The sequence below is a fragment of the Medicago truncatula genome, chromosome 5 (assembly GCF_003473485.1).
Source record: "Medicago truncatula cultivar Jemalong A17 chromosome 5, MtrunA17r5.0-ANR, whole genome shotgun sequence".
Classification (NCBI taxonomy): domain Eukaryota; kingdom Viridiplantae; phylum Streptophyta; class Magnoliopsida; order Fabales; family Fabaceae; genus Medicago; species Medicago truncatula.
Window position 1 is genome coordinate 31,026,851 of NC_053046.1, and position 22,329 is coordinate 31,049,179.

The following is a 22,329-nucleotide window of genomic DNA, read 5'->3' on the forward strand; positions in this document are numbered from 1 at the left end:
TCATTGTGGTTTTGGACTTAATCTTTGATAGTCAAAATAACTGTATTGAAATTTCAAGTTACTTCTTAAGTTTAGCTATTAATAACCCTCCAAAGAAAAGCAAAACTGAATAGAAAGAAAGAAAGAACAGTAAACTTGTCATACACAAACAGAAACGACTTCTTTATTCATTGATTCCAAGAAAGGGAAACTCTAACTATGTAGGAAAAAAATTATTATCAGTTGCTTCCTATCATATTATCAATAAGTTTTAGAACGTAAACATAAAGCATAAGTTTGGATATAGTGATTCCATTTAAGGAATCACATGTTTTTATTTTATGCATACTTGCTATATCACTACAGAGTTTGCTATACTGTGACCTTCGCCATTGACTAAATAGAGTGTGAGGTAGTTACATACTTACAACCACAATAAAACAACGACAGAATATGCCAGATGAGATTCAGAAAATTGTTACCACTTGTGCAATTAAATCAAAATAAAGAATTAAAAGGTATGGTGTTATTGTATTTAACATGATTTATTAGCCCAGTTTGAACCTCCTAAACAAACACTGTCCAAGAATAATTGCATCAGAAGCATAATCCTTAATTTCAGACATAAAACATTAAACTAGCAAAACTATTGAATTCAAGTAACAAGTTCAGATATATTGAACTCAGCAGCTAATGACTGCAAAGTCTCTATTTTCTTCTAATAAACGCACTGCTTCTGCAAGGTTCCCTTTGAACGCTGACACGGTGAACGCGTCAACCTGTGTATCTCATCACTCAGATTTACACCACAACTATCTTTTCACAATAATAACAACACATTTATAACAGTACTGGAACAAATAAACATACATATAATGTAGTATTTCACATATTTCTCAGATGTTTGTGAGATTTGCAGTGTCATCTATCGTTGTTGCATGAAATGGTAACCTCGGTCATTATCAGTTATATCCGGTTTCAAAAGATTGTGTGAAATTGTTATTATACCCGTTTTTCCAATTTGGCAAAGTATGTATTACTGTGACTTATTTGGTCTTTGATTAATGAAATGAGAATGGGATTTTGATCTTGATCAACATGCATAAACTCATCAAATCAATGAAAATATAAAACAATTACAACCAGTGACCACAAATATACACTAACTATATACAGTGATTCACACAAAAAAAAGCTGTCAACATTTTCAATAAGCATATTACAAATGTTTAACCAATAAACACTCCATATTAACCTACGAATGCAGCCACCCAAGAGTACATGTAGATCACGAAAATGGTGAAGGAGAATACTTCAAGACCTCGTTCTTCTTATTCGTTTCATCTTCTTAGCTTGACCACTGTCACCATCAGGAATTGAAAGCAGAGATTCTGTATACATAACCACTAGGGATCCATATTCATTGTCACAGTAGGACTGATGCTCTAGCAGTTGTCCTTTCTCATTATACTTGGCCAATACATTACCAGCATTTGTTCCAACGATATCACCACTTTTTGTATCGTATTTCGGACAAAAATAATGGCTGGGAATTCCATCAAAAGACAAAACAAGAGTCTTAGTCCAAGAAGATGTCACATTGTATTTTTCCATCACCCATATTTCAACTGTACCATTATCATGTGCCATATCCCATAGACTGAGACATCCTCTAAATACCCATAAATCATACACTTTACTAGGAGCAGATGTTATATCAGCTGGCAAAGTCAACTCTAGAAGCTCCCTTTGCATTAAATGATAGCCAAGAATAACATTCGTTGATATATCATAACAAAGAGCCAACCAGTGAATAGCCCCATTTAAGAAGTGAATAGCCCCATTTAAGAACGGCTCTACTTTGGAATTTTCACGGGCCAGGCAATAAGAGAAATAATTATCACCCTCAATTTCGTTCCACGCATCAGCTCTCAATGAGAAAAGCCCTAAGCGAGTTAACTTATCATAAGCATTGGGATCATATGACATGGAAAGCACGAAGTAATCATCCCTTGACTCGTCATACCCAAAACCATATAAATGATATGCATCTAAATTGCAATCAATAAGAGAATTTGGTATATATTTGTGAACTCCAGTGGATGGATTCCATAGACAGAGACATGAACCACAACTCAAAAGTATAAACCCTCTACACGAACCTTTAATATCAAGTTGTGTAAAAGACTGTGGAAGCAAAAAATTAATATTCAATGAATAGGAAGCACTATCATCGTAGAGTGATGTTTCCAAATCAATAGATAGAGATTCCAGATTTGGAGTTATCAATAGAATTCTAGGAGCGTGTGTTTTGGCGGTAAGTTGAAAATGTGAATTTGCGAAATCAGATTGAGAGATAAGAGAAAACCATAACTTACAAACGCACTTGAAACGAATAAGAGACTTCACCGGTAACATTAAAAGGATTTGAATGATTAACTCAATAGATAGATATTGCTCTGTCTTCTTCATCGTCTCCATTCACACGTTTCCTCCTTTGCCAATATTGTTTCGGATCACTTTGATTTTTAGGTTAGGTTTTCAACCCTTTACTATGTTGGTAGGATGATAAAGACGCATTTGCCATTTATATTTTATTCCTACTTCCGCTCATGAATTGGTTTTGAAAGTTATGTCTCCTTTGAAAGAGTCTATCACCAATATTTTAGGAGTATGAGAGGGAAGTATCTTGCTCTTCCTTCCGTTGTGGGGACATGATGGTTCCATAAGGAAAGGCATGCATTGGCTGATTTGGGAAAGATTGTCGGTTCATAATTTTGTTGGTATGAATTTTAAAGATCTTTTTTTTTTTTTTCCGTCAAGTAGTCTAGTGAATAGAGTTCACACAATTTAATTGTGGAGTGTTTGGGGTTCGAATTCCGACCTCTGCATATAATAGGCAATATCCCTACCAACTGAGCTAAGCTCACGGGGATCAAGATCTTACTTTCTTTAATGTGGCAATGTTCGCTAAACAGGGTGGAAATTTCAAATAGACCCTTCTAGTCTTCTATCTCGATTATTTAAAGTCCGTTATTTTCTTAAGAGTGATTTCATAGGGTTAAGATTAGAGAGTAACCAGAGTTATGTGTGGAGAGGAAAATTTAGGTCTAAAATGGTTGTGAAAAAAGGTGCAAGGTGGTGCATAGGCACTAGTTTGAATATTCCGTTGTTTGGTGCACCGTGGCTCAAAGATGGATTATTCTTTGCGCCTGATAATCTTATCTATGCATCTTTGGCTCATGTTAAGGTAAAAGACATTATGATCCCAGTATAAGGTTTGCAATGTTCCTCTAATTTCTAATATGTTTAATCATAACACGGCTCAGCTTATATTGAATACTCCTTTACAAAATTTGGTTGAGGAAGATAAGTTGATTTGGAAGGCTGAAAAGAATGACATCTATTCTGTGTGTTGTTCATACATAATATGTGTAAGTGAAATTGCCGATAATTTCCACCTACATGTATCAGGGGTGTTGGAGTTTGATTTAGAAGCTTAAAGTACCTCATAAGATTAAGAATCTTGTCTGGCGTGTATGTCGGGGTTGATTGTGTGTTTGTGGAAGCAATTATGAGAACAACATTCATATTCTCTTAAAATATCCTAGTTCGATCTGGCTAGATGTTAATTTATGATTTTGCTTTGGATTCTCACAAGGTTGTTGAGTCCTTTCATACCAGCGTAAATGATGATAATGAATTTGGTTGTATTATTAATGCATGTAGGCACTTGTATCAGATAGATTTCAAAACTCGCATGTCGAGTTTAATAGGAGACAAGCTAATGGTGACACTCATGAGTTAGCAAAGGTAGCCTCGTCTGAGCCTAACCCACGCGTTTATAATGACGTACCGTCATGTATTTGAATTTTTTTAGCTAATAAGATACATTGAATTTCTTCATTAAAAAAAGTTATGTCTCCATTCGATAATAACAAAACGATGTAATAGTAACATTAATCATTTAATGTACTAAGATTTTAAATAGTTTTTGATTTTGAGTCAAAATAATTTCTTATGTAAAAATATTTTGTTAATATTATCATATTATTCTTTAGATATATTTATTTAATGTCGTATCAGTCTCTGTACATACTTACTTGTTATCATTTCAAACCTATATGAAGAGTTAATGTCAACATTGATGAATTATTTTAATGTCGATGACTATTTTGACTACAATGTGTGCAAGCAGAGACAATTTTGAAATTTCGATACATTGATAAGACTATTGTAACTACTGGTTACACATTCAAAAACCAAAATGACTATTTCTCCATAAATATACCTTTTTTTTTTTTTTTTTGTATATAGGGAAAATGCATACTTGCTTTCAAAGTGTGGATTGACTTTGATATTCTTAAATTAATAAATCACAAAATTAGTCTTTAATTTTCTAGGGTGTTTCCAATTAGATTTATGATACTAAGAGTATTTTAAAGAAGTCCTTAACTCTATTAAATTCTTAAGTTGGTCATTATAGTTAACCACTTTTTTTTTAACAACATTTTAGTTAACCACTTAATATCAATTTTAAGATAAATAGTCTTTTTCGTCCATGAGCGTGTAACGAGTAGTCACAACAATCCTTCAATGTAGTGAAATTATAAAGTAGTTCTTCATTGTGCACATCAAACTAGTCTCTGATGTTCATAAATTCACTATAATCAGAGTATATTTTATAATTTCGTCATTGAGGATTACTGTGTCTATCCGTTACACATTCAAAGACAAAAATCATTATTTGCCTTATAACTTAACAACTTACAATCAATTTAGTTTTTATATTTAACCGCTTGCTCCTTATAAAAAGAAAACAAATACTCAATTTGGTCCTTTGCATGCTCTCCTATGACTAGTATATATGACTAAAATTTGATAGAGTCGAAAAACTTTTTTAAAATACCAATGAAACATTAGTCCTACTTTTCCTATTATAAGTCGTTTTACAACTTTGACATGATTAAGATGTTTTATCGTATATGGATGATATGTAATCTAGTAAGCTAATTTACATAAAGGAAATGAACTCCTTTACATGGTGAATAAATCTATTATTTATAGAAAAAAAGAATAAACAAACTTAAGCTTTGCATACATGATATATGTTTTCTTAACTACCTAAAAACATCTTTTTGCAAGTGTCTTCAAGTATGCAAATTTTGACTATTTGGAATTGAAATTATATTTTGCTGCAAACAACTTCCAAACTTCTCTTGCACACCTCATATAGCAGTCATTTTGAATGAGTTATTTGAATCTTCAATACTTCTGGAAATTGCATTCTTCGAAACATTTTCTCTGATTGTCTTCGGACAACCATTTCGAGCACCTATGGAAATTTTAGACCTGAAATTTTGCGGAACATTTAAGTATATATATTCTCTATTTGCTAACTCGGAATAAATATTCAAATTTGTATATAACATGTGGATGCTAAAATTCTCTCCAAAAAAAAAAAATTGGATGCTAAGAGATTGTTTACCTACAAGATTAAGATTAAGCGCAAAACAAGTACTTTGTCCTCAATCTTGAAAATTAAGACTGGCTACAATTTGCATCTCCATCTAGAAAAGAGGTGCAAAGAGATGATGTCTTTTGGGTGAGGTCCGAAGTTAGAAAAATTTAAGGTGTGCAAAGAGCAAATAAAACATGATAATTGCCGTTAATTTTTAGATTTCATGGTATGCTTTGACATTAAGGTTTTGCAACTCGAGAGTTTACCTCAACTCGTTTTGCCTAGGTAAACTCGACTCGAGATCCCGTACGAGTTTACCTAAAATTAAAATTGTATAAAATTTATTATATGGATGACATATATAAGCTAATATAATATTGTAAATATGTCAATAGTGCAAAATATGACTTAATTACAAAGGCAAATTATACCAAACTACCATAATAAAATGTTATGCTCAACTTAGCATCAAAATATAAAAATTAACACAAAATCATAAGTTTCATAAGTCTCTAAGTTTAAGTCATCCACAAAACCATTCAAAAAAGCAAGTTACACAAGTTCCTAAAGTTTTTAATAAAACTATCTAAAAAATAAACTAGTTAATTTCTTCAAAAGGTCAACAAGCACCACCACCGTAACCCTAACCGACGTCGTAATCATCGGTGTCGAAAACTGAATTTCCACCGTCGAAATCGCAACCCTAACTAGGGGTTCTAGAAAATGAATTGGGTTTTGAAAAAAAATGGGCCCAAAAAAAGGGCCATTTTTTTTAGATGGAAACTCGTAAAACTCGATTGAGTTTACACGAGTTTACCAAGTGTTCACCCGATCCAACTCGTCAAACCTTCTGATTTTACCAGAAATCAAGTTTACCTTCGAGTTAACACGATTTTGATACCTAAAAACGTAAACTCCGTAAACTTGGAGAGTTAACACTCGATTTTGCGGACACACACCCTCACATGAACGTGGCACCGCCCCTAACATAGAGCGTGAGTGAATGCTTATCATAGTTTGTTTATATAATTAACTCAATACACGTGGTGTGAATAAATGGAAATTCTTAATGCTTAAGAATTTACTGTGTCTCCCTCAAAACAAGAATATATTATGTCTTTTAGTCAAATATATATTATGTGTAGTTGTTGTGTACAAATGTTAGAATAAATACTCTGATGCAAGATATGCATTTTTAGCACAAATATATATCATTGACTTTAAGTGCATTTACATGTGATTATCTTTAGTACACATGATGTGAAATTTTTTAAATTTTTTGTGAAGTATGATAAAAGTTAAATCGGCCAGTATGCATATATATGTTGAAAAATGCATTTCATAGATAAAATTTGAAAGAAAAAAGTATTTAGTTTGCCATAAAAGTAACTATGTTGATCTCTTTAAAAATATCACTAAGAGAAGAATTACAAATTGCTTTCATCCTTTACATCTCCATTAACAATGTAGTCAAAAAGGGAAATGTTAACTTTTAAGCACTCAATCCAAATAAGTACTATGTATCACTCATAGACTAGACTTGGCTTATAAATCCATTGCTTCTCCAACATTTTTTTCTCACATTTCACATTCTCTTCAACATTCAGGTCCCTCTCTCTCTCTCTCTCTCAAATGATACGTGACAATTTATGCTCATAAAATTTGGCATGTCTTCTGGTTTGATTGTACTATTTTTACTTCTTTAGACCTAATTTTTGTATTGAATTTGTTTCTTTACATGTATTTGCTTTCCAACTTTCATATCTTTTAAATATTAAATTATAATCTCATTTTCTGTAACTTATTTTTTTTATATGAAATTTAGAGCATGATTCAATCTGTTTTGGTTTTAGAGACGATTTTGATGTTAACAAGTTGATGTGAATGGTTTAGCTTCTTAAAAAAAACAAGTTGACATGAATTCTAAAAAATAAATATTCCTCTAATTAGTTTTGCTTTCTGATTAGTTTTTTTAAATGTTAATTTAATTTCAATAGGAACCTTCTCCATTCGAATTAGTCCTAATTTAAGTTGATCTCTATACACTATGGTGTCACAAAGTCAATTCTATGATATTTGCTAATACTGAATTGAATATATGATTATAACAATTTTTCAATGTACTCATCAAAATCACATCAATTTTTCAACACAGAAACCGAATGAACATTATGGCCGAGGAGAAATTGTTCCAACAGCAAATGGTTACCGCCATCAATGGGTTGGTGATGCTGAGCACCCTCTTCACCGTGGTGACTATCATACTTATGAGCAGCTTCATGATTGCATCCTCACAACCACCATCGCCACCAACAACAGCGAAATGGTACACTATGTTATTCATGGTGTTATCATTTTGCTGTTTTGTTTTCACGACGGTATTGTCTCTTATCATAAAGCAAGGATTGATCATGCACAACTACACGAACAAGGTTAGAAGCTGCTCCGTGTTTGGAATAAGCGCGATTCTGTGTGCCAGTCTGCTTCAATGTGGCACCTGCTTTCTCCTCCAAGCTCTATTCAATATACTTTCCATCATTATTGGCATTAAATTTTGTTTTGTTGTCCTTCCACTCTTTATGCTTATTGCTATATGCGTTGGCTTTTATGCAATTCAATTGCGTGTGATAATTATCGAGTGATAACATTAATAGTAGTATAAATAAAATTGAAGCTATACTTGGAAGCAGACTCTTTAGCTTAACTTGGAAGCAACAAGAATCTCAGTTAGAAATGAAGAAGCTAAGAAGGGATGGAGTGTGAATTTTAAAGATTGGTTCTGCTTTCAATTTTCCAACTTTTAGGAAATGAATTAGAATAAATTGAGTTTGAATAGAAAGCTTTCAATTTATCTTATCTTAGTTGCTGTGTGTCTGATGAGATTAAATGTTCATTTCTCTTGTAAGTCGTTTTACATTCCTGACATGATTGAGTTACATACATTGTTCGATCAACAACCAATAAGATGTTTTATCGTATGTGGGGGATGTGTAATCTAGTAGTCTTCTTTTGCAAGTGTCTTCTAGTTATTATGAATGAGAGTTATTTGAATCTTCGAATACTTATGGAAATTGCATTCTTCGAACATTTGCCCTGATTGTCTTTGGATGACCATTTCGAGCACTTATGAAAATTTCAGACGCGAAATTTTGAGGAAAAATATTATCTAAGCATGCATTCTCTACTTGCTAACTCGAAATAAATATTGAAATTTGCATATAACATGCAGATGCTAAGAGATAGTTTACTTACAAGATTCTTGCATATAACATGCATTCTTTCTTAACTTTCAATTTATAAGGTTCTTGCTTATTTTAAGATATTAAAATGCCTTAGCTACATCCAATCAAATGCGGCGACAACACATGCCAAGTGTGTCTAGATGGAAGAACCAATAGTAAGGAGACTCAAATGCAATAAAAATGTGTCGTTTTCATCTACCCGCGACAAGATGAGAACTGAGATGTGTATACGGGATGATATAGGTTGCTATGTGGTTATCTCCAATGTGCTCTTTGGAAATAAGAGAAGCGTTGGACCTTTATCACGCTATTGTGTGGAGTGGAAAACTTAAATTGAGGCCGAACACCGTATATAGCTTGAAGTTGTGATCTAAGATCCTTTATATCAAAGTCTACCCCATAGATTGGGGATGTATCTTGACTCTCAAAAGCTTTAACAAGATCAAGTTCAAAATGATGAAGATCTATGGCCAATTGAAAATATGCTTTCCTGGTTGAAAGTTTCATAGAAGCAGCTACCATGTGCATCCCATTGGCCTTCCCAAAAGTTCATTTCATCGCCTTTCAAGAAATCCACCCAAATGTACATCAAATCCCTTTCTTTCTGTTCACACTATTGAAGGAAAAGAACAGAACAATTTTATTCACCATGCAAATATAAAAATAATGAGATTATTTAATGTAAACTCAAATTCATATTTAGGAGTTTTGGAAGCACTAATACTATTAACTTTTCTCATGTATATGGTGTTGAGATTTGTCTTCAAATTTGTGGTCTGGAAGAACAGGGAAATCGTGACACGAATTTGGCATCGTGACACGATTTCGTGGTGCCGTGAGCTAGTCTGCAGGGTGCCAAATCGTGACACGATTGTGGGAAATCGTGACACGATTGTGCAAACTTGCTCGTTAAGTTTCCATGATAAGGACTGGTCATACCTTGGGACGGATGCACCAATCGTGACACGATTTTATCAGTGGAAGGCATGTATTTAAGTGTTCTTGTGCAAATTTGAAGGAGAGTTGGAAGAGAGAGAAACTTGGGAAATCAAAGGGAGCAACTCTAGGGTTTAGGGTTCTTTGATTAGAGTATCTCTTGGGTTGAAAACATGGGAAACACCTTGTAGAGAGAAAATCATTGAGTGTCTTGGTGAGATTGGGAAAAGGGTAGAAATTAGGGTTAGTTCATTGTGAACTTGTCTAATCTAATTTCTTGTAACCTTTTGTATCCCTTTTGTAAGAACTCTTTGATAGTGGATTGGAGAGTACAATCTCTCCTCTAGAGTAGGTCAAGTTTGGACCGAACTGGGTGAACAATCTCTTGGTGTCTTTGTTTTCTTCTTCCCTCTCCTTTTATCTTGTGATTGTGTATTGTGTTTCTCACTTGTTTCCTAGATTAGATCTAGGTGGTGTTTTGTTGATTATTGCTTGTACACACACTTTGTTTGGTGGTTACCACTCTCCTTTGCTCCACACAACATATTTCTTGTATTGGTGTGGTTCGACTTGAGATCGGAATTCACAACAATTGGCGCCCACCGTGGGGCATAAGAGTGATTTGGTTTAGTGAGTACCATGGGTTCAAAGTGGGATATTGAGAAGTTCACCGGGCTTAACGATTTTGGGTTATGGAAGGTGAAGATGCAAGCGGTGTTGATTCAACAAAAGTGTGAGAAAGCCGTGAATGGTGAAGGTGCGTTACCGGCTACCATGTCACAAGAGGAGAAGACCGAGATGGTGGACAAGGCTAGGAGTGCCATTGTCTTGTGCCTCGGGGACAAAGTTTTGAGGGATGTCGCGAAGGAACCAACCGCGGCATCGATGTGGTCAAAGTTGGAATCGTTGTATATGACCAAGTCTTTGGCTCATAGGCAATTCCTTAAGCAACAACTCTACTCATTCAAGATGGTGGAGTCAAAGACCGTGATGGAGCAATTGGCGGAGTTCAACAAAATCCTTGATGATTTGGAGAACATTGAGGTGCAACTTGAGGACGAAGACAAGGCTATACTCTTGTTGTGTGCGCTACCGAGATCATTTGAATCCTTTAAGGATACCATGCTCTATGGCAAAGAAGGCACTGTCACCTTGGAAGAAGTTCAAGCGGCTTTAAGAACCAAGGAGTTGACCAAGTCCAAGGACTTAAGAGCAGATGAAAACAGTGAAGGCCTTAGTGTTTCAAAAGGAAATGGTGGAGGTAGAGGTAACCGAGGAAGCTCAAAGAGCGGTAACAAGGATAAGTATAAGTGCTTTAAGTGTCACAAGTTGGGTCACTTCAAGAGGGATTGTCCGGAGGACGATGAGAGCTCCGCGCAAGTTGTGTCCGAGGAGTATGGAGATGCGGGTGCTTTGGTGGTGAGTTGTTGGGAGGAAGGTGAAGGTGAGGGTTCTCACCTTGGTATTGATTCCTTGTAGAGTGGTTCGTCTGGAGAGACGTTAAACACTCAACATCAGCCTGGAGAGGCGGTGGTGAGAATACTCATGGTTAGTCTGGAGAGGCGGTGATAACAATACTCGTGATCAACCTTTGAGGTGGAGTGGCAAAGTGGAAGCATAGTGGAAGTACTCATTTGGAAGTTGAGGTAGAGAAAGCTCAACTTGAGGTGGAGTTGATGACACCGGAAAATGGTATGACTATGGAGGCTTTGGGAGTTTTATGCTCTAGTTGTGAGCATGCGAATTCTTCATGAGGACGGAAGGTATTCCGGGGTTTGAAGAATGTATGGGGTGGCTTGTGTGATTACCTAAAACACCAAGGGTGATCGGATGCAAGGTGATCTTCGAGGAGACGGGAGACGTTCCGTGGTTGAAGATGGTTTGGTGTAGTCTTGTGGAGCAACTTGGTATAGTTGGATGCAAGGGAAAACAAAAGGGGAGATTGGTGGTTGATGGTTAAAGTGGCATCATCACCAAATTAGAAGTCAAGGTGGAGAAATGTTGAGATTTGTCTTCAAATTTGTGGTCTGGAAGAACAGGGAAATCGTGACACGAATTTGGCATCGTGACACGATTTCGTGGTGCTGTGAGCTAGTCTGCATGGTGCCAAATCGTGACACGATTGTGGGAAATCGTGACACGATTGTGCAAACTTGCTCGTTAAGTTTCCATGATAAGGAAATCGTGACACGATTTTATCAGTGGAAGGCATGTATTTAAGTGTTCTTGTGCAGATTTGAAGGAGAGTTGGAAAAGAGAGAAACTTGGGAAATCAAAGGGAGCAACTCTAGGGTTTAGGGTTCTTTGATTAGAGTATCTCTTGGGTTGAAAACATGGGAAACACCTTGTAGAGAGAAAATCATTGAGTGTCTTGGTGAGATTGGGAAAAGGGTAGAAATTAGGGTTAGTTCATTGTGAACTTGTCTAATCTAATTTCTTGTAACCTTTTGTATCCCTTTTGTAAGAACTCTTTGATAGTGGATTGGAGAGTACAATCTCTCCTCCAGAGTAGGTCAAATTTGGACCGAACTGGGTGAACAATCTCTTGGTGTCTTTGTTTTCTTCTTCCCTCTCCTTTTATCTTGTGATTGTGTATTGTGTTTCTCACTTGTTTCCTAGATTAGATCTAGGTGGTGTTTTGTTGATTATTGCTTGTACACACACTTTGTTTGGTGGTTACCACTCTACTTTGCTCCACACACCATATTTCTTGTATTGGTGTGGTTCGACTTGAGATCGGAATTCACAACATATGGTTTAAAGGATTAACCTCGGACAAATATCGATAAACTATAACTTCACTATTATTAATGTGTCGAAGTATTATTTGGCACTCTCTCCGTTGCAAAATATAATAAAAAGTGAATCAAACAAATTTTATGTACTCGGTTCCAAATTTGGTTCAAATTCATCAATTTTCTTTGATTCACTTTTACGTATATTTATTTTTTTATGAAATATTTTAAGTAACTTTCTTTGACCCAGTTAATATAAATTAATAAATAAAATATTTTTTAAATAAAAAATAACTACACTAGAACTTTAATATCCTCCCTTTCCCCTCTTTTAGAAATGGTTCAAACAAACTTACCACATTTTTGTCAAAGGGACTGGATTGAGGAAGTCTCCAGCAGTTGGACTGAGATACAACACCTTTTTTTGCTCCCGGCCATATGTCGTGCAAGGTAAAAGCGGCTGTTGGAGGTCGAAGGCATATTGATTCTCGGCATACTGCCGGAGACCATTGGTGAGAGACAATAATATCATCATAAATTAAAGCATTTGTTGTTGTGTAAATGCAGATAACAAGAATAAATTTGAAGTAGAGTGATCCCATTTTTTGAGGATGTGATGGTGTGCTAAAATGTCTTACAACTTAGTATTGAGGGGAGGGGGTGCTTACAACTTCGTTTTTGTTTTGAAGGAAGGAAGAACGTCAATTCTATTATAGTTGAAGATTAGTTTGTTCACGAAGATGTGGTGTGCTATTTTTTTTTAACCGCATATTGAATATTAATTATTCTGAAAGAAAGTACAAATACAAAAGAAAGTACAAATGCATAAATACGCTTTCTCATTTAAGGTCTACCGGTGTAGGAACATGTGACGTGCACGTGGTAGTCATTTGCTCATAGAAACTTTAGAAAATGTCGACTTTTAAAATGTTTATATAGAGAAAAATGTTTTTTTTTTTTTAAAAGTACGCATTGTAAAGTACATTTGTTTTAAATTTACTAAAGTGCACCCTTGTGTAGTATAATCATACTATAAACATCAAATTTTTTTATTTTTTAAATTTTTAGCAAAGACATCAAATTTTTTATTTCTAAGTATCTTTGTGACTTATATTTTAAAAAGCTTTTGTACAAAACTAAGAGGTAGTTTCTGCACACTTTTTTTCCATCCTATGAGGTAGTTTGTCTTTCATACTATATCAATCACGTGATTCAGATGTTAACAGTAACATATTATAGCAAGTAAGAAGTAGTTTTTGCACCCTTTTTTTCCATTTGAAGTGGTTGCATGTTGTTTGTTCATAAAATATTACACATTATCAAATACAATCCATGATGATATGAGTAGGGGTAAAAATAGATTAAGTCGAGTTAGATTTTGCTAGTCTGTTTAAACTTAAATTACATTATAAAGATATTCATATCATGAAATAAACCTAAATTTAGTCTGTTAAATTTTTTAAGGCATGCGGCCTATCGTAGACTGACTTTATAGGCCCGAGTCTCGTCTTTTGAAAGTTTGATATGGTCTGATAACTTGTTTAAAAGTTTATTTCATGATATGAATATCTTTATAATGTAATTTAAGTTTAAACAGACTAGCAAACTAATAAATGAATGAGATCAAACTCCCTTTTAATATTTAACATAATTTTCTTTTTAGAATTTGAGTCTATACTATATCATATACGTGGCACACGACTTTGGAACATATGAAAGAGTCGTAACCTAAAACCTTGGGACGATATTGATGACCATATCACAAGGATATGTCAACATGTTTCCACATTCCTTAATCAATGGTTGTGGACAAATCTCAATGGGTAAACAAAAACACAATTAGGATAAAATAATGTTTGAATAAATTTTTGTTTAAATAAATTATATATCGCATTTTTTTTTAGCAGAAGAAAACTGAAATAAAAATAAACAACAAGAAAGAGAAACTATAGTGACATTAAGCATGACCCACGTACAACTCAATCGGGAATACATAGTGAAAACAAATCTAGTGGATCAACCCTAATCTATCCTAACAAACAATCACTAATCACGAGCGCAACCCAGCGAACTTGCGTACATGCGCGAAACCAAATTACAAAAAAGAATGAAAAGTGAATGTTTGCAAAGAACAAATTGGGTCCAAAAGCATATGAAAGGAAGAAAAAAAAAAATCAAAAGTATTTGGTTGATTAATATCGTCCACCATAACGTCTCTGTCTATTTTGAAATGAAGTTAAGGCCTCTATAAACTCATCCTTCCCAAAATCAGGCCAAAGTTTTCTATTAAAGAAAAGTTCTGTATATGCCAATTGCCATAACAAGAAATTACTAACTCTAAGTTCTCCACTGGTCCGTATTAGTAAATCTGGATAAGGAAATTCTGTACAATTAGTTTCTAATTCCTTTTCAATAATATTTTCATTTATGTCTTCCAAATGAATAATGCCATCTTGCACTTTTTGGGCTACACTTTTGCATGCTTGGACTAAATCATATTTTCCACTATAGCTTACTGCCAAAATAAGTTGGAATTTGGGATTCTCCTTTGTACTCTCTTCAGCACTAGCTATCATACTTTTCAATGACTTGGGGAGCTTTGATGTATCTCCAATCACAGATATTTGAATTCCTTCCCTATAACAAAGTAATGGTATCACAAGCTGACTAAAAAGTTCTTGTAAAATCACTTAATATATATAAAGGGGAAAAGGAAGAAACAAAAATAATATGGGTTAGGTTAACAAGTGCGCTACCTTTAGGGCACTTATAAAGGAAATCTAAAGTAGTAGATTTGCATTTGATTCAACAACATTTTTTGAAAGAGACACAATATTTTTTGTAAAAGGTCAAAATAAGATTTATTTTTTTATTTTTTTATTAATAATGTCTAGTATTGTTTCTATATTGTCATGAATTGGTCTTATTTTAATGAGATTTAACTAATTTTTTATTGGCAATTAAAATAATATGACAAAAATGATAAAATAGTTTAAATGAGGGGTAAAGATTGAAAGAAAAATCCAGCCTAAAAACGTGTATCCCCTTAATAAATTGTTGTTGTAGATATATCTTTGCACATGCAATCCATTATCTTTTTATGCTCTCTTTCTTCCTTTTTTTTTTAAAAAAAGAATTAGCTACATGTTTTATTAAATCAACTTGTTATTTTAATAGTAATTGGAGGTTAAAATTGACCTATAAAAGTCTAGCTAAAAAAAAAGCATGTATTCTATTTATATATTGATATACATATTGAAATATAACAAATAATAATATACCCCTTAAAAAACAAATAATAATATATTAATTAGTTACTTTTATTAAAAAAAAAGTAATATATATATATATATAGAGAAATATTTATGTTTTATTGTCATCTTATAATATTAATGTATCACTAATGTTTATTTTTATCATATCATTTACTATTTATTATTCTCTTCTTTTAATCTTTTTTTTTTATATCATTAATTAGTGATAATTTTATAAAATCATTCATAATTTCTATTTTCAATAAAAAATTAACTACCGTTTTTTAATATATATGAAAATATAAAAACGACTTATAATAAAATACAGAAGAAATATCTAATTAGTTTGGTCTAAAAAAAGTACTTAATTAGTTAAAGCAGTTAGAATTTGACACCTCTCTAGTGCTTCAATTTCAGAATTTATTGTTCTTTCAAAGAGGCTCATCAAAAATTCAACTTCCACCTGCATCACCACCACCAATAATGAAAACCAAGCATAACCACTATCAACAACTAATGTCATGTTCATCAAAGTGAACTAAACTAACAAGTGAAATTAAAATGACCTTAGGTCGAATCCAATTATCGGTTGAGAATGCAAAAACAGTTAGAACCTTTATTCCCCAACTATAACACAACATCACCATCCTTCTCAACGACTTTATACCGGCTACATGACCCGCTGATGCCGGTAACCCCCTCATCTTTGCCCACCTCCCATTCCCGTCCATAATCACCGCCACATGCTTAGGCATCAGATCCGCTTGCAGTTCCTTCGGCAATGGCTCCACTTCTGGAAAATCTCCGTCCACAGAAGTTTCCCCATCCACCCGATCCTGAAAAGCCACGACAGTAGTGACGCGTTTGGTAACAAGCTTTGAAGAATATCGAGAATGAGTTTGTATCTGAGTGATCCCCCGATGAACATGGTTAGTAGTAATAGCTGTCTTTAGTAGTAGTGGCATGGGAAGTGTTAAGGAAAACATGTTAGTAATAATGTGAATATGGTTAGGGATAACGATTTGGCTAATGTGGGAAATGGAAGGTGGTTATTGTTTTTACGTAGTATAATGTAGTTTAGTAGGATGTCTTATTTATAATTAAAAAATGTGTTGTTGAAACTTGATTGGTTGTGCTGTACCGTAGAAATTACAAAAGGGAATGAATGGCTCTAATTAGGTGATGGATGCATATTTTGTCTTTCTCCTTGCAAACCATCACATCAAAAATCTTTCGTTCTTTGCCTTGTAGCATGTTGAAGTAATATGCAACCTATAGATGCCAGAAAATTAGAAGACTTGTGGTTCAACACGGCTGGCTGTGGGCATGTGCAAGCAGACCCACAGCATAATTCCCTTAATTAACTTTGCCACATTTTAATCGTGTGCTTAAGTTGGGTGTCTTAATATTATTTGTCACAGTACAACCGTGGTTAAATTAATGAGGATTAGGGGTATAGTTTGACACTTAATTAATTTTTATTAGAGGTCTAATTTTTAAGATTAAAACAATGACCTCTAAAGTGTTGAAGACGATCATGCGGTTCAATTATACGAAGAAAATAAAATGCATCAATAATATTTGTACAGTCCATATTCTCCGTCACTTAAGAAAGATTGGTAAAAAAAATTAGATGATGCATATTGTGCATATTAGACAACCTTCAAAACTCATTTGGGATTGTCTCCGTGTTAGCTGGTGTATGAGAAATCATGGCATCTTTGTGTAGAGTTAGAACACAAGGCTTATTGCACTACTAGAAAAAGTAAAATTAGCGAGGGAAATTAGTGACGGAATTAGAGAGGAATTTCACGTTTTCCCTCGCAAAATTTGCCTCACTAATTTTTGTTTTTTTAGTAGTGTCGATTGTTTTTGAATGTTGATGCCAAATTAGTTGGTCAAAGGCTTCTCAAGTTGAATCAATCAGAGGAAATGAGGTTGATGGAACATGATAAATATGTACCATTCCAAGCATTTTCTTAACAACAATATTTTTTATTATTTAAGCAGGGATAAGTAAAAGTGATATAGACCGACCAATGTGAGTCGTAAAAGTAGTACTCAACCCTACCGAAGAGCACAAAAGATTTACTTTATAATACAATATAATGGGTTTGAATAAATCGTTCATAGATTAAACAAAGAGGCATTGTCGTTCGAGCGGTGCTTGTGATTAGCCACTTTGGTTTCGATTATCAATGATACTACACTTCAAGAGGTAAACACATGAACCCTTGGTCTTGTTTGATTTGCAATTAATAGTTTAATCAAGATCCGTTTCATTGATATTTATTCCTTTAAGAGGACTAAAATTTGAATATAAACCCTCTTGAAATCCCAACATTGATGTGCATGGAAACTCAGGTGACTTTGGAGATCAAAAGTTAGGCAATCCATATCCTCGTACTTGACCTTTTCACACCATCAAGTGCTTTCTTTACTAAAGCACAGACGAACACTCCATCTGCTCTTGTATATTTAAATATATTTATGATGATTTTCTTGTGCATTTAATTTGTATATTTAATTAGTTATATGTTTTCATACACATAAGTATAATAGGTTATGTAAAGAATCATACAAATGCTTGACAAAAAAATAGAAATCATACAAATGAAATTTTTTTTACTTCCACAAATATACCACCACAACCATCGAACTTTAGATTATCAAGAAATCTTATTCATAGAACTTAATGATTAAGACAACAATATCACTTGATATATGGAGATGAATTAATGTCGTCCACCATAACGTCTTTGTCTCTTTTGAAAGAAACTTAAGGCCTCTACAAATTCATCCTTTCCAAAATCTGGCCAAAGTTTTTGATTAAAGAAAAGTTCTGCATATGCCAATTGCCATAACATGAAATTACTAACTCTAAGTTCTCCACTAGTCCGTATTAGTAGATCCGGGTTAGGAAACTCAGTGCACTTAGTTTCCAATTCCTTTTCAATAATGTTTTCATCAATGTCTTCTAAATGAAGAGAACCATCTTGAACTTTCTTGGCCACACTTTTACATGCTTGGACTACATCATATTTCCCACCATAGTTAATTGCCGCAATAAGTTGGAGTTTTGAATGATTCTTGGTGCTCTCTTCAACACTACTTATCATTCTCTGGAGTGACTTGGGGAGCTTTGATGAATCTCCAATCATAGATATTTTAATTTGTTCTCTATTATTACAATTACAAGGAAAAAAAATCAACGATTGATTAAATAGTGGCAAAAATGTTAATCTAATTAAGATCACTAGATATAAGGGGAAAGATATAAAATATATATATATATAGGGTTATGATGATGAGTAGATCTATTAAAAAATGGCATCTTTTTAAAAAAAAAAATCTGAAAAAATGTCTAAGTACTTTTTTTGTTACACAAAAATGTCTTTTATGCACGTCAATAAAAATAATTTTACTAATAATAATAATAAGGGCTTTTTTTAGGCGAATAATAATAATGATTAATGAAGTAAATGATCTCTATAAATATCTGTAATTTTATTTTTAGTCCCCCACAAAAAAATATTATATTTGTTAGTCTCTGTAAAATTATCAATCAGCATTTTTAGTCATTGTAAAGTTTTTCATCAGCATTTTCAGTCTCTATTAAAAATTTTGTTAACATTTTTCGTCACTAAAATTGGTAAAAGGAAATGTTACAAGAATTAAAAATACTGATTTTTTTTGTAGGAGCTAAAAACAGAATTCAGAACATTTATAAAGATCATTCACTTAATAATAATAATAATAATAATAATAATAATAATAATAATAATAATTTTTAAACATATATCTAATCATATTTTACTATGTTAGTATTTATTGTCCATGATGCTTAGCTCGACAATACTGATATATTGTTAAATTTCTTTCAAAAAACAAAATTATTGATATTGTTAAACTAGTTTCTTTTATTTAGGTTCAAATTTGAGATCTTACATTTATGTTTGTGATTTTTGAGTGGTGTTTGTTACTTTAACTACAGAAAAAAAAAAATTGAAAAATAATAGAAAATAACAGTGATAGGATGTATTGTAAAAAAGTTACGCTACTACTAATATGTAAAAGTTTTTCTTTTGGCAATAATGTGTTAAAGTTAATCTCTAATAATAATGGTGGATTAATAATTAGTAAAAAAAAGTGTATTAAAATATTTATTATTTTCTGTATTATAAGGCTCACTTTATAATAAAAAATAAAAAAAATTCCTTTCCTTTCAAAAGAAAAAAGAAAATAATTTTTTTATTTTTATTATCGTTGATTATTTCCCTTAAAACAAAATTGTTGTTGATTTTTTGTGTTAACATTGTGGTTCTTAATGGAAGAGACTTATAATTCGAAGTTCAATCGTAAGATAAATAAAATCTGACTAAACATGATTTCATTCATAAATTAAATTCAATCACTTAACTATAATTGTTTATTCGTGGCTGGTAATCATGTTTCAGGTTCCTTTTAACGCAGCTCTGCTTTCACTTCGGTGGTTGGCTGGGTCGTCGTCGATTTCTGGTGGTTTGTTGGTCCTAGGGACTGTGTTGGAAGAAAACCCCATCTGGGTAGGTTCTGTTCTGTTTCGATCTAGTGGTGGGTGGCGGTATTCCATGTCTTTGATCTCTGATTCATTTAAGATCTGTTGAGATCTGTATTTTTCAAGGTGTTTGGTATGCTGCCAATACAACTGTGGTATTGGATTTGTTAGGTTTAAAGACCTCGTTGATGTTGTGATTCTAAGTTATGGTTCGCGCTGGTCTAGTTTGGTACGAAAGAGCGTTTAATGCATGTTGTGTAGTTCATTGGGGGTTTTGGACCATGAATCGTATCGTCAATGCTTGATGTCATTGTTTCAGGTTATCCAAGTCATTTTGTTGATTGACATGGGACTCTATGGACTCGAAAGAGTCGTCAATGCTTGATGTCCTTGTTTCAGGGAGTTGATGGTACGTGATCCGATTTCGTGTTGACGATCGTTTCATTCGCCAACTTTAGACTCATGCTTAATTGTTAGAATTGTTTAGGGTTGGATCCATTTGTGGATCTTTTTTTATTTTTCATTTTATTTTTATTGTTTTGATTTTTCCCGTTAGGGTTGTTGACTGAGTCAGGTTTTATGTCCCTCCAGTTCTTATGTAATTTCCCTTTTTTTTAATAATATTTATGAGCAATTGGCCACAAGAGTATGGTTCCAACTTAGTTGGACACTATCCATTTTTATGTCATTTTACTCTTGGCCTATAAAAAAAATAGTACTACTAACAAAACATAACATGATTCATTCATTAGTTAGACCAATAAGAAATTTCTTTTTTATGATATGTTCTAAGAACGGTACACCTTACAAGTTTCGAACCAAGTAACATGGTTGAAAATTCCAACCAAGTGATCTTTATGTAGAGAGTAGAGGTGTTTTTTTTTTTTTTTGTCAACAAGAGTAACTGCAATAAACAGTGTAGCAGTGAGAGTTTCGTACCTCATGATTGCTTCAGTTTCAGAGTTTATTATTCTCTCAAGCAGGCTGAACAAGAATTCAACCTCTAACTGCGCATCACCACCGATCAAAATTAAGCCAAACAACCATGATAAATAACAACATGCCATGTTCCAATGTACTCGAATTTAAACAAAAAAAAGTATACTCATCCCTTCGAAAATATAAATAAAAATAGGTTAACAAAAATTAATATATTTAGTTTAAATTTTACGTCAAATACATTAACTTTTGTTCATACATTTTTTTTTCTATATTTTGGGACGGAAAGATTATATATTTTGTGGCTTTAAATACAAATAATTTTTTTTTAGGAGTAAAATATAAATAAATGTATACCTCATTTTGACTTGTTCAAATAAAAAAAATATAAATAAATGTATAACTATTGTAATTTTATTTAATTATGATGTGATTCCAAATATATTAATATTACTTCATGCTTTATTTTCTATAGGATATCCCCTAAGGAGCTATATGTATTATTTTTCACTTTATATATAATAAAGTGTTTTTTTAGAAAATGTCTATACTATAATAATATAAAGTGGCAAATTTGTTTAAGGGTTTAATTGAAAGTGAAAATGTTTTCTCAAAATCATGAATTTACCGTATGGTATAGATATTTCCTATAAAAAAAAAAATCTTTATATTGGCTTTGTTAGTAATGAGACAGGAGAAAGCAAAGGGAAAAAAAAAAATTATGACCTTGGGGCGAATCCAATTATCAGTAGAAAACATGAAAATAGTGAGAACCTTTATCTCCCATCTCAAACACATTTTCACCATCGTTTTCAGCGACTGCATGCCGGCTGTGTGTCCCTCCGACAGCGGCAACCCTCTCATCTTTGCCCACCTCCCATTTCCGTCCATAATCACCGCCACATGCTTCGGAATCATCTCCTTCCTCAACTCTGTCTGCGTCAGCTCTACTTCCAGCAAGTCTTCGTCTATGGAAGCTCTTCCTTCCGCCTTGTCCGCATTTGGAATCGAACCAGCAACCGTAGTGCCACGTTTGATAATGATCATGGGTTGTGAGGGGAGCCGGCGTGATTGGGAACGAGAAGCATGGGTAGGGTTGGTTGTAGTCTTTGGTGGACAAGTTATTAGTGTAATAGGGGGACTTAACGACAACATGGTTTTCTTATCTAATTTGCTAAACGTAAAAAGTAAACTAACTATGAAATGTTATGCTTTAAGCAAGAGGATAGGCTGCTTTATTTATAAA

General features: G+C 33.4%; 3 protein-coding genes and 1 long non-coding RNA gene across 5 annotated transcripts; 1 reads left to right on the top strand and 3 right to left on the bottom strand.

Annotated features, from left to right (window-relative positions):
- Positions 1–1,076: 1,076 nt before the first annotated feature.
- LOC11405811 (F-box/kelch-repeat protein At3g23880) lies at positions 1,077–2,596 on the bottom strand. Its single transcript, XM_003615569.4, has one exon. The coding sequence runs from the start codon at positions 2,458–2,460 to the stop codon at positions 1,294–1,296; it is 1,167 nt and encodes a 388-aa protein (XP_003615617.2). The 5' UTR covers positions 2,461–2,596; the 3' UTR covers positions 1,077–1,293.
- Positions 2,597–6,982: 4,386 nt separating this feature from the next.
- LOC120580613 (uncharacterized) lies at positions 6,983–8,491 on the top strand. The gene is made up of 2 exons (XR_005646415.1): positions 6,983–7,047; positions 7,596–8,491. It is a non-coding gene; the product is annotated as an uncharacterized lncRNA (long non-coding RNA).
- A 5,788-nt stretch (positions 8,492–14,279) lies between these two features.
- Positions 14,280–16,701, bottom strand: LOC11410618 (dehydrodolichyl diphosphate synthase 2). The gene is made up of 3 exons (XM_003615576.3): positions 16,174–16,701; positions 16,003–16,070; positions 14,280–14,990 (listed from the first exon to the last, which is right to left on the bottom strand). Exons 1-3 carry the CDS (start codon positions 16,591–16,593, stop codon positions 14,546–14,548), a joined length of 933 nt encoding a protein of 310 aa, XP_003615624.1. The 5' UTR covers positions 16,594–16,701; the 3' UTR covers positions 14,280–14,545.
- A 1,566-nt stretch (positions 16,702–18,267) lies between these two features.
- Positions 18,268–22,329, bottom strand: LOC11407863 (dehydrodolichyl diphosphate synthase 2). Of its 2 annotated transcripts, none has more exons than XM_039834595.1 (3): positions 21,858–22,329; positions 21,084–21,151; positions 18,268–18,787 (listed from the first exon to the last, which is right to left on the bottom strand). In XM_039834595.1, exons 1-3 carry the CDS (start codon positions 22,236–22,238, stop codon positions 18,343–18,345), a joined length of 894 nt encoding a protein of 297 aa, XP_039690529.1. In that variant the 5' UTR covers positions 22,239–22,329; the 3' UTR covers positions 18,268–18,342. The 2 variants fall into 2 exon arrangements, with proteins under 2 accessions (XP_039690529.1, XP_039690528.1); XM_039834594.1 differs by having other exon boundaries at positions 21,810–22,327.